General features: G+C 37.0%; 1 protein-coding gene across 1 annotated transcript in view; it reads right to left on the bottom strand.

Moving 5' to 3' along the window:
* The window catches only part of LOC102854121 (alpha-2-macroglobulin-like), a 111,576-nt gene that overhangs the window by 21,021 nt on the left and 77,566 nt on the right, over positions 1-12,989 (bottom strand). Inside the window, exons 30-32 of the mRNA XM_006901758.1 lie at positions 2,112-2,333; positions 1,807-1,937; positions 1,308-1,398 (exon numbers count right to left, since the gene is read on the bottom strand). Coding sequence (XP_006901820.1) covers positions 1,308-1,398; positions 1,807-1,937; positions 2,112-2,333 — 444 coding nt within the window. The remainder of the gene's footprint in view (positions 1-1,307; positions 1,399-1,806; positions 1,938-2,111; positions 2,334-12,989) is intronic.

Genomic DNA, 12,989 nt, shown 5'->3' with positions numbered 1-12,989 from the left:
ACATTTCATTTCAAACTTTTTCTATCATTTTATTATCAATTATTTTTATTTTTTAAAATTTTATTTTATTAATTTTAAAGAACATTACAGAGATTTTCTATTTCGATTCATTCATTGTTGTATTTTTCTCCTTGCCTCCCCCTCCCCCTCAGTTTGCTCTTCTCTTTGAAAAGTAAAAGAAAAATTCTTTTATTTGTATACAATAACCACCAATCCCCCAAGTACACTCCACTATGCAACCTTCATTCTGAACTCTTGTCATAACCATAATACAGAATCATATATCACTTTTAAACTGTTCTCTCCCTTGTCAGTTTCAATGCAGTATACATAATTTATCCAAAATTTTTCAGTCTCATCCCAACCCTGATGTCAGACCCATTTTACAACAGTGGTACTATGCAGTATTTGTCCTTCTGTGACTGAGATATTTCACTCAGCAAAATGACCTCCAGGATCCCCTATTTTGAATAATATTGCATGAGTTTCCTTTTTTTCAATGCAGTGTAGTATTTCATTGTGTGAATATACCAGAGCTTCTCTATCCATTCATTTGGTGATGGGCACTTAGGTTTTTTCCAACTCTTTGCTATTTTGAATAAAGCTGCAATAAACTTGGGTGTGCATATATCTGTTGGGTTACAGTTAAGGTTTCTTTAGGGTATATTCTCAGTAGAGGAATTGCTGGGTCAAATGGTATCTCTATTCGCAACTTTTTGAGAAAGTGCCATACCGCCATCCACAGTGGTTGCACCATTTTACATTCCCACCAACAGTGAATAAGGGTTCCAGTTTCTCCACAAACTCACTAGCATTTGTTGTTTGCTGTTCTGTTAAATTTTGCTATTCTTAATGGGGTGAGATGATAGTTGAGTGATAGGTGAGTTGATGATAGAGATCTCATAGTTTTTTTATTTATTTCTCTCTTAGAGCTAGGGATTTTGAACATTTCATCATGTGCTTGTTGGCCATCTGAACGTCTTCTTTGGTGAAGTGTTTGTCCATATCCTGTGCCCATTTATCAATTGGATTGTTAACTTTTTTCTTGTTGTGCTGTATCAATTGTTTTTTAAATATCAATTTACTTTTGTTTAAATAGGTTAATATTTAAATAGTTAAGTGTTTGTGCCACCTAAGAACTCCATGCCATTATATACACTATAAAGATGATAGAAAACACAATTTTAAGAAACATATTTGTCCAAAAATGGGAAGTAAATATCTTAAAAATTACATCAATAAAATAAATTGTCAGCTGAAAATATCAGCATTTGTCATACCTTTTGTGTTAGGAATTTAGAATTTACCTTTTTCACTGATAGTTTCATAGGTATGAAGCCTGAGACCATCTTCACATCAACAATGGCCATATTAGAGCTCAGTCGTTCCCCAGTATAACTATGAAGTAAAACAAATAAGCGTTAGGCACGTTACTACGTACACTGGAATTAATTTAAGACAGCAACCTCACCCATTTTCTTTTATTCCTACTGTTCCCTCTCCCGAACTACCACTCAATTTCTGTGTTTATTCTATTTGCTTGCATTATTATTATTTAGAAAGAAAAAAAATAGACAAAACCCTTTCACTATATTCACTCATTCTCTGGAAGCATGGCAACATTCTAGTCTCTGTTAAGTCCTTTTCAGTAAGAATGAACTAACTTTCATGTCATAAATACTGCTAAAAATGTAATAAATTATTAAAATAAATACTGCTGATGTTCTGTAGTCATTACATATGACTTTGGATAGTGGAGTTGCCCATACAAGAAAAGAAAAGATCTGGTATCAAAGAAGGATTTACCTAATGTTGATAAGAATCTGGAATCTCCTGTGAGCTTCTGCTTCATTACAACTCTTGGGCAGAGTATCAACCATCAAAGAGAAGGGAGCTTTCCGATCTTTCTTCGGTAATATATTGTATCTCAAGGATGTCTAAAATGAATTGAAAGAAACGTTCTTTATATTTACATTGAAAGGGTTTCTCAATCTCTTCCAGGTGACTCACATTTTCTCTTAGCTCCTATTTTTCTACTTTAAAAGTTGAAAATTCACTGAGACTTTCTCATTTCCAGAATTCCTCAAGGTCTGGGGGAAAAAAAATCTCACCTGGAGATACACACATCCTGATCCTGACACCGTTGTGCTGTACTCTCCCGGAATCTGTGGCAGCTGGACCTCCTGCAGCAATAGGCGGTTGGCATTGTCTACCTGGAATTCTTTGGTGAATGCCCCTGAAGAAGACTTGACAGTGACAGTTGTTGTTTTTTCACTTTTAGTGAAAATCTGTGCTTCATATTTGGCAAGGGCTTGGAGAGCTACCACTGTATCCTATAATAAATTAAGTAGAAATCACAGTCATGTAAGATAAAATGATAATAGATGTAAAGTATATTAACACTACTGTCTCTCATATACTGTTTTTATGTGTAGTCAAGTCAAAACCCTCCAGTGGGTTTTCAGAGGCAGTCAATCACAGATCAGTTTGTTGATTTAAACTATATGCATTTTATGTTCTCAGCACTTCTCCTAAGGTCACCAGAGTTCCTCTCTCATATATATAGTCTAAATCATATTCCTCAAATGGAATTTTGATTCCTTTCAGATCAACTCATTAATCAAGTGTAAAATTTTTTTTCATACTCAGATATCTTATAATATACATGTGAATATTAGACTCAAGTGTCTAGCAAAACAAGAGGTTGTTTCAATAATTTAGAAACTTATGCAATAATATTTTTGTAAGGATATTACAAAAGAAGGATAATAAAGCATGTGATAACGTATTAAGAAAGTACGATAAAAAATGAGAAATAAGATTGTCTCAGAATAGTCAGAAGGGTCTATAGAGGCAAAATAGATATGCAGGGAAAATCAGGATGAGGAATGTTTGAAATTAAGTCATGGAGGATGACATCATCCCAAGCTAGGCTGGCTACCCTAGATTTTTTGAGACCAGTGAAAACTCCATTCCAGGCTGGATGCCCTCATTTTCAATGGTGCCTAGAATAGAAGAAGTGCTGGCTCTGGCCCAGATTCTATTTGGAGGTCTTAGTCATTTCTCAGACAAGATGAAACTTTGACTTGACTGGCCACTCCAACTCCACCTCTTGCTGGATTGTGAGACTCATTCTCAGACCAGACACATGGTCAGGTCCCCATTCTATCCTTCTTCAGGATCACTCCTTTTCTTCTTTCCTTTTACAAAATTATTGTTCCTTAGTGTTGTATAGTATTCTGTTGGGTGGATGGACCACAATTTCTCAATCCATTCACTTGTTGATGGACATTTAGGTCATTTCTATTTTCTTCTTATTGTTAATAATGCTGCAATAAGCATAGGTATACATATTTCCATTCATGTCTCGATTCTCATTTCCTTGACATATATTACCAGCAGTGGAATAGCTGAATCAAATGAGATTTCCACGGCCAGTCTCTTGAGGAAATGCTAAACTGCCTTCTACAGAGTTTGCACAATTTTACACTTCCACCAACAGTGCGTTAGAGTTCCAATTTCTCCACATCCTCTCCAATATTTATTGTTTGCTCTCCTGTTAAACTTTGCTACTGTTACTGTGGTGAGAGGTATTGTAGATCATTGTTGTTTTAATTTGCATATCCATGATTGCTAGTGATTTTGGACAACTGATTTTTATATGTTGATTTTACATTCTTTCACTCTACTAACTTGGTCTGCTAGGTTGGCTTTTGTTCTGTTAACTTGGTCTACTAGGTCTAACAGGTTTGGTTTTGGGTTTTTTGTTTGATTGTTTGAGTCTTTGGAGTTTTCTGTGTATTCTATAATGTCACCTGCATATAGTGTAAGTTTTCACCACCTCTTTGCCAATTTAGATACCACTTATATATTTCTTTTGCCTTATTGACCTGGCTAGAATTTCCAATTCAATATTTAATAGAAATGGTGATAGTGAGAATGCTTTACTTGTCCCTCTTCACAGGGGGGGCACGTCTTTTTTGTCTCTCTCCAATGGGAATAATATTGGCTCTTGGTTTTGTGTATGTGCTTTTCACTATGTTAAGGAAATTCTTCTTTATTCCTATTTGTCAGAGATTTTTAATTAGGAAGGAGTGTTGGATTTTGTTGAAGGCTTTTTTCTCCCCTATGCATCAGAGAGCTGGACAATGACTAGGGATGATAGGAGAACTGATGCCTTTGAGCTGTGGTGTTGAAGTAGATTACTGAATATACCAAAGCCTGATAAGAAAAAGAACAGGGTTGTCCTGCAAAGGGTTAAGCCAGGCTGCTCCTTGGAGGCAAGGATTCTGAAGCTTTGTCTGACATACTTTGGACTTGTTGCAAGGAGCGATCAGTCTTGGCCAGGGATGGGGGGGGGGGCGGTTTCATGCTTGGGAGGGTGGAGGGACAGTTCAGGAGAGGAAGACCCTTGTTGAGATGGATTGATTCAGTGTTTGGGATAATGGGGGTAGGTGTGTCAGAGACAGCGAGATTGACACAGGATAGGGCAGGGTTTAGGGCTGTTGTACATAATGTCCCTATGAGTCCCAGGCAACTCGACGGCACATAAAAACAACAGCATTGCAAGGATTATACCTGTTCTTTCTTGATTAATGTGATGAATACATTATTTTTCTTATGTTGAACCATCCTTTCATTCCTGTTATGAATCCTACTTGATCATGATTAACTATTATTTTTTAATATACTGTTGGATTCTATTGGCCAGGATTTTGTTAAGGTTTTTCAGTCGCAGGCGACTCGACAGCACATAACAACAACAACAACAACATGTTCATAAGAGGTATTAGTCTATAGTTTGTGGGTTAGTTTGATTTTTTAATAATGTCTTTGGTTTTGTCTAAGGGTCAAGCATGTTTCAAAGAATAACTCTGGGGGTATACCTTCTTTTTAGAAATAATTTTAGTAGAATTGACAAGTCTTTGGCTTTGAATGTTTGTAGACTTTATCCATGAAGCCCTCCAAGCCAGAACATTTTTGGAGAGGGGAAGAGATTCTTCGTATGATTTGTATTACTTTTCTTTAGTAATGAATCTGTTTGACTACTGTCTATGTAAATTTGAGTAGGGGGTTGGTTTCTAGAAATTTGTCCATTTCCTCTAGGCTTTTAAATTTGTTGAAATAAAGCTTTTCATAATATTCAAATATTACTGATTTAATTAGATCTGATTGTTTTGTGCTGTCACCTCTTCCATATCTTATTTGAGTTACTTGTTTCATTTCTATGTTAAATTTGCCAATAGTTTGCCTATTTATTAACTCTTTTGCTGAACCACTCCTGCTTTTGTTGATGGTTTCAATTATTTTTATGTTCTATCCCATTGGTTTTGGCTCTTTTCCATTTAATTTCTATGTTCTAGGTATGTGGCATTAGCTTGTTGTGCTTTCTCTATTTGTTTCAGGTCTTAAATAGTTTATTTTGCTCTTTTCTTTTTTATATATGTGTTTGCTTATTGCTATGAAGTGACCTCTGAGGACTACCTTAGCTGTATCCCAGAGGTTTTGATATATTATTGTGCTTTCTTTTTCATTCATTTTGAGGAACTTTTTAATTTCAGTTTTTATTTCTTCTACAAATCAGTAGTGCTTACAAAAGATGCTATCTGGTTTCCAAGTCAGCGTTCTTTTTTCTTTTAACCTTTTGTTGTTAATTTCTATCTTCATGGATTTATGGTCTAAGAAGATACTTTACATTGATTCAGTAGGCTGGAATTTATTGAGGCTTTTTTATGTCCTAATATGTGGTCAGTTTTAGAGAATGTACCCTTTGCACTTTGTGTTTTTGCTATTATGTGCCATTGGGTCACTTGTGACTCATAGTGACACTATGAACCCTGTCCTGTCCTGAGCCAATCTCACTAACTTTAATGCTCCATTACCATAGTTCTTGTGTCAATTTATCTTCTCCAGGGTCTTCCTCTCTTGTGATATCCCTCTATTCTTCCAAGCATGATATCCTTCTCAAAGAACTGGTGCTTTCTTAGTAACATGACCAAAGTATGTGAGACAACTCCAAAATCCTTGTCTTCCAGGAGCAACTTGGTTTCACCCTTTTCAGGACAAACCTGTTTGTTCTCTTTGCTATCCATGGAATATTCAACAATCTTCTCCAGCACCTCAACTCAAAGGCATCAATTCTTTTTCTCTCACCCTTAGTCATTGTCCTACTCTCTGATACATAGCAAATCTGATGCATAGCAAATAATTACAAAGACCATGGGGATCAGGGTGTTTAGCACTCTGGAGAGGTCCCTGACAGCAGATTTTTCTAATGCAATTCATCTTTGATTTCTTTGTTTTCTCCCCATTTTTTTTATTTATTGTGATTGTAACAAACATTTACAAAAAAGTTGGATTTTCATACATGCATGTTTGCACATTTTCTTCCCTATCCCCCCAATTCACTTTTTTAAAGAAAGTATTCACTCATTGTTACATAAGTTCTTTCCCTCTTTCCCTCCCCAAACTGGCCTCGAGTTCACTGTGCTATACACCACTCATTCTGATTGTTTTCATAAAAATAATTCCTAGTTATACATTCCATTTGAACAGATATTTCCTTCATGTGTTCCAATCCAGTGTTCATTACTTAGCCCCTCTTTTCTTAACTACCCTCCCAAACCCCATGTCTGTCCTATTTTATAACAGTGACATTATACACCACTTTTAAGGGAAGATAGGACTATCAGAAGGAAACCCAAGAAACATGATGAGGAATTAATCACACAATCAGCCAACTTGATCTAATAGATATATACAGACCAATGTATCCCAAAAAAAGATGAATATACATCCTTCTCCAGTGCACACAGAACATCTTCCAGAACTGATCAAATATTAGGTCACAAAGGAAGTATCAATAAATTAAAAAACAGAAATAATACAAACCATTTTCTCAGACTTCAGTGCTACAAAACTAGAAATCAATAACAAAAAGACAAAGGAGAAAGAAAACCAACACAACAAAACAACCAAAAACCAAAACAACCCAGCCAAACACCATACACCTGGAACCTTAACAATTCCCTGCTTGAATAGGAGTGGATCTTTTAATTTTTTGACTGCTAATGTCAAGAGTGTTGATTGTGGGGCCAAGCAAGGTGAAAATGTTAGCAATTTCAATATCTTTTCCATCTATCATGGTGTTTAGTTGGTCCAATGATAAGAATCTTTGTCTTCTTGATGTTAAGTTTCAGCCCATATTGAAAAGTGTAGTACTTGACCTTTTACAGCATTCTTGTTATTCTGAATTATATCTCCATGCTTTTCTGTTGTTTTTATTACTGTGTTGATTGTATTCTCTTTGTGGTGTTGTTATTATGAGACCTTAAGTCCCTTGCCACTCATAGTGACCCTATGTAAAAGAGCCCTAAACCCCGCTCTTATCCTGTGCCAGCTTCACCATCTCCGACGCACTTACTCACACCACTCCAATCACAGAACTGATCCATCTCATAGAGGGTCTTCCTCCTCTTCTGTGCTGTTCCTCCACTCTCCCAAACATGATGTCCCTCTCCAAGGACTGGTCCCTCCATGCAACATGCTCAAACTATGTCAGACAAAGCTTCAGAATCCTTGGACAAATCTGTTCTCCTATCAGTCCATGGTATATTCAATACTCTTCTCCAGGACCACAGCTCTTCTCCAGGACCACAGCTCAAAGGCATCAATTCTCTTTCTATCATCCCTAGTCATTAGCCAACTCTCTGATGCATAACACACGATTGTGGAGATTATAGCCCAGATCAGGTGCACCTTACTCTCCAGCCTGACGTCATTACTCTTCAGTACTCTGGAGAGGTCCCTGACAGCTGACTTTCCCAATACAATTTGTCTCTTGATTTCCTGGCTGCTTGTACCAAGAGTGGTATGAAGCCAAGAAAACTAAAAAAATGTTAACAATCCCAATCTCTTCACCATCTATACTGATACTGCCAATTGGTCCAGTGGTGAGAATCTTTGTTTTCTTGATGTTGAGCTTCAATCCATATAAGAGGCTGCAGTCCTTGACCCTCTGCAGGAAGCGCTTTAGGTCCTCCTCTGTTTCAGCATGCAGGTTTATGTCCTCTGCATAACACAGGTTGTTGATGAATCTTCCACCAATCCTGATGCCACATTCCTCCTCTTACAGCCCAGAGTCTCAGATGATCTATTCTGCACACAGATTGAAAAGGTATGGAGACAGAATACATCCCTGGCAGACCCCTTTTTTGAATTTGAATCATGTAGTGTCTTCTTGCTCTGTTCTGACAATTGCCTCTTGGTCTAAGCATATGTTTCTCATAAGCTCAATCAAATGTTCTGGAATTCCCATTCTTCACAGAGTCAGACGTAGCTTGTTGTTATCCACACAGTTAAAAGCCTTTGCATAGTCAATAAAGCACAGATAGACATTCCTCAGGTACTCTCCTTTCTGCAAAGGTCCCTCTAACATTCACTATAATATCCCTAGTACCACGACCTCTTTTAAATCCAGCCTGCAAATCTGGAAGCTCTCTGTTGACATATTACTTCAGTCATTTTGGGATAATTTTCAGCAGAATCTTGCTTTCATGTGATATTAATGATCTTGTTTGCTAATTCCTGCACTCTGTCAGATCACCTGATTTGGAATGGGAACAAATATTAATCTTTTCCAATCAGTTGGTCAGCTGGCTGTCCTCCAGATTTCTTGGCACAACGTAGCACATCCTGGGCAGCATCTGTTTGTTGAAATATGTCACTGGTATGCTGTCAACTCCTAGAGCCTTGGGGTGTTTTTTTTTGTTTTTTGGGGGGGTTCTCCCGCAATTATTTCAGAGCAACTTGAACTTCCTCTCTCAACACCACAGGCTCTTGCTCATATGTTATTTCATTAAATTCTTCTGTGTCAACCAACTCCTTCTGGTACAGTGACTTTATACTATTTCCATCTTCTTTTAATGCTTCTTGGATCATTTAACATTCTGCCTAAAACATCCTTACGTATTGTTACTCATGGCTTGAATTTGTGTTTCTACTCCTTCAGCTTAAGAAATACTGAGTTCAGACCTTTTGATTTTCTGATTCCAGCTCTCTGCACATTTCATTATAGTATCTTGCTTTGTCTTCCTTAACTGCCCTTTGAGATTTTCTGTTCAGCTCTTTGATTTCTTCCTTTAGCTTTGGCTTCTTGGCACTCCTTTATGGTTGCAACTCTTTTCCAACATTTGCAACTTCTTCAGTACCAATTCTTGGAACTCACATGTAGACGTTTTTCTTCTGCTTTCCTATTTCTGGGATATTAACTGGGTCCTCACTCTTGTTTACTTCCACCCCAACTCTGTATTTTTATTGGTATGCATATAATTATTCATATACATTCTGTGTTATTCATGGACATAGTGGTTTTCTATGTGTGTGTTTCACACTTTTTTCATTCACATTATGTTTAATACAATCATTGCCATACATTGTGTTTCATAAAATTAATTACCATTGGATTATGTCTGCCATTACTCCATCTCTTCAGGTCCCTGCTGGATCTTTCTCATGTCCTTTACCCTCTCCCTCCACCCCTCCACCCACCCAATTTTGTGACCCTGTGATTTCCCCCTTACCCATATGTTCTGCATTTTTTAGGAGATGGTTTGCTTTATTTTTTTCATGTTTTACCTTGCCTTCTGCTTCCTTGACATTGTGTAAGCGGATGGAGGTCTGTGGAACTATTTCTTTACTGCAGAGACAAAGAAAGGATCTGGGAAAGTCCCTGGAATGTAACCCAAGACACTTTTCCCCCCAAGTGTCAGAGGTCAATGCTTATGGTCTTATGGTATACTTGTGTCTTCTTTTGAGACTGAATGAGAGGGGCCCATGTTAGCTTTAGAAGGCAGAACAGCTGAAGGGAGTTGAGCACATCCCAGAAAAGCTGACCATCACAGGAATGTATTCTTTCCTACCCAAATCTAGGTGTTGGGTGCTCATTTTGTACCCATGTCTTCTCCCGAGACTGGGTGTAAACTGCTTGAAGTCCTCTCTGGTCCTGGAGCTGGCAGGAAGGCTTGCCTTAGTTGGTGAGCTCACTGCTCAAGGGGAGAAGAGGGATGCTTGCTTGTTTTTTATTTTATTATTTTATGTTTTGTTTTGCTTTTTCTTTAAATGTCTCCCCTTTTTCTGTTTTAACTTTCCCTTGCTTATCTTTTCTTTGACCCTCAATATTCTCTTTAATTTTACCTTTCAATGCTTATGCTCCTCCCTTTTATATGTCTATTGAGTGTTTTGCTTTTTTATTTTCTTTGAATGTCCTTTGTTCCTTTTTGTTGTTTTTTGTTTGTTTCCTGTTTTTACTTGACAATAGGTAGCAACAGTATCCAGTCTAATATATACCTCCTGAAGCTCTAATCACTTTGCAAGGGTTAAAACCAACTTTTTCTCTTCCTCATAAATGAAAGACTAGAATGCAAACCAGACAAGTCTGCTTTCAAGTGCTTTATACAAACAAACTAGAGAACTGCACACACGTCACTCACTATCCTCGATCACATCCACTGGAAGAAAGGAGGAAAATCAATAAGAATTATTGAGCTAGCAAGTTGTGCAACATGTGTTGTAACACACATTACAATCATATATAAAAAGAAAACAACACAAAGGTAACACCACCCCAATATCTGGAAAGCAACCAAATAAACCACTCCAAAGAACAAGGCAATAGGGCACAAAAAGCTACCAGAATATAGACCAGAGAATCTTTCAGAGAAAGAAATGCTATGGGAACTTTCTGAGAAGGAATGCAAAGGAATAATTGTTCAGTACATTTAATAGCTCGAAAAAAGAATTTAAAAGAGCAGAGAAATCTAAAGATATTGCAAAAAACAAACACAACCAGAAAAACCAAACAAGACCAAATACATAAAATTGTTTGGAATATTAAAAGTCATGGGAAAACAGTAAATTGACATTCAGAATGTTAAGCCTATAATTTCAGAACTAGATAACACATTGGAAGGACAATAGAGTAGATGTTGTTGTTGTTGTTATGTGCCATCGAGTCGTTTCCGACTCATATAGATGGGGATAAATAAGTTAATACGAATTTGTTAGAAGACCCAAAATGAAGGAAGGAAAAGTAAGAAAGCTTAAGAGTCATGTAAGACAATATCAACAAGGATTATGTCTATGTGAGTGGAATTACAGAAAAAACAGGGGAAGTGGGGAAACATAGAGAAAATAATTGGGTTTGCTGAAGAAAATATCCCGAATATTATGAGAAAGGAGACAATGCATTGAAAAAATATAGTAAACCTCTAACAGAATAGACTTCAAAAGAAAAATACTAGGACATATCAGAATCAAATTGTTCAAAATATGAGGCAAAGGAAAAATACTGAAAGCTGCTTACGGAAAATGAAGGGTTATCTATAAAGGAGAACTAATAATATTAAGCTTCCATTTTCCAACAGAAACTACACAGGCAAAAAGGCAATTAAATGATATATATATAAAACTCCTGGTGGATAAAAAAAAAATCCAGAATAATAATGTCTGAACAGATGTATTGCATACAAACACAGAGACAGAGAGAGAGAGAGAGAGAGAGAGAACTCGGGTGATATGGTCCATAACGAGCTGTGCTACAAATCCGAAGGTGGCCCCTTTCTGGCAGTTCAAATCACCAGCATCTTCCTGGTAGGAAGACAGGTAATCTCTTACGGGATTCATAGTCCCTGTAAGCCTGCTGGAGAGTCAGTCATGAAGTGGTTCTGACTTGACAGCAATAAGACAGGTTTTTGGGAAATGACAAAAAAGGAAAATAGAATAGGTCATATAAATAATTCCAAATTCAAGGGGTAGAGTGAATGGGGGGGCAGGAAGAAAAGTGCAACAATGAATGACTGGAAACCCTAAATCTCTGTAAACTTTCATTAAAATTAATAAAAAAAAGAAAAAATCCATAAAAAAATTCTAGCCCAGATGCTTCACCAGTAAATTCTACAAAGTAATTTGTAAAGACCTTGTACAAGTTCTACACAAACTATGTCAGAGTATAGAAAAGAACAGAATACTTCTGAATCCATTATATAAAACAAATGTAACCTTGATACTAGACTACTGTATCTCTCATGAACACTATTATTGTTGAGTATTGTTGAGTCAGAACAGACCCATTGCCTACCCTCCAGCAGGTTTTCTAAAGCAGTAATTGCGAGGAGGAGACTGTCCTTCTTTCTGTACTACATGCTTTTAACTACATGCCTTTGGGATTGTAGTGCAGTTTCTTACCTCTATGTCACCAGAGCTCTTTTATTAACACAGATGCGAAAAAGGGACAAATACTGCATTAAGATCACTGTTATAAAACAGAACTCAAATGGAGGGAAACTGTGAAAAGACTTAACAAATAATGAACAGAACATTGGAACAGATGAAGGAAAGAACTATTTAAAAGAAATATATAACATCAGAAAAGGACTATATAAGAGAGTGGACTGAGAGTTCGTGGGAAGAGAGGAAATTATACAAAAAAAATGAGCTTTGTTTTTCTTTAATAAAGTGAACTGGGGGGGGCAGGGAAGAAAATATGCAACAGTGAATGAATGAAAATTCAACTTTTCTCTTAACTTTTGCGAAAATCAAAATGGAAAAAAATTCAACTAAATCCTAATAGAATTCAAATTAAAACACACAATTATTTTTTGTATGTGTGTGATCTAGTGGGATTCATACCAGATATACAAATGAGGATCAACAGAAACAAACAAACAAACAAAAATCCAAACTGTGTGATATATCCCACATGAATGAAAAAAGAAAAAGAACTGTTGTTGTTGTTGTTATGTCCCGTCAAGTCGCTTGTGACTCATAGAGACCCTATGTACAACAGCTCTAAACTCCGCTCTGTCCTGTGCCAATTGCGTTGTCTCCGACACTCTCATCCCAACTATCCCATTCACTGAATTAATCCACCTCATAGAGGGCCTTCCTCTCCTGCGCCGTCCCTCCACCCTCCCAAGCATGATGTCCCTCTC

The sequence above is a fragment of the Elephantulus edwardii genome, unplaced genomic scaffold, assembly GCF_000299155.1.
Source record: "Elephantulus edwardii isolate Elephantulus edwardi_28Jun2011 unplaced genomic scaffold, EleEdw1.0 scaffold00342, whole genome shotgun sequence".
In the NCBI taxonomy this organism is placed as follows: Eukaryota; Metazoa; Chordata; class Mammalia; order Macroscelidea; family Macroscelididae; genus Elephantulus; species Elephantulus edwardii.
Note: the sequence above shows the minus strand (reverse complement) of the source record. Positions and strands in the feature narration are given on the sequence as shown.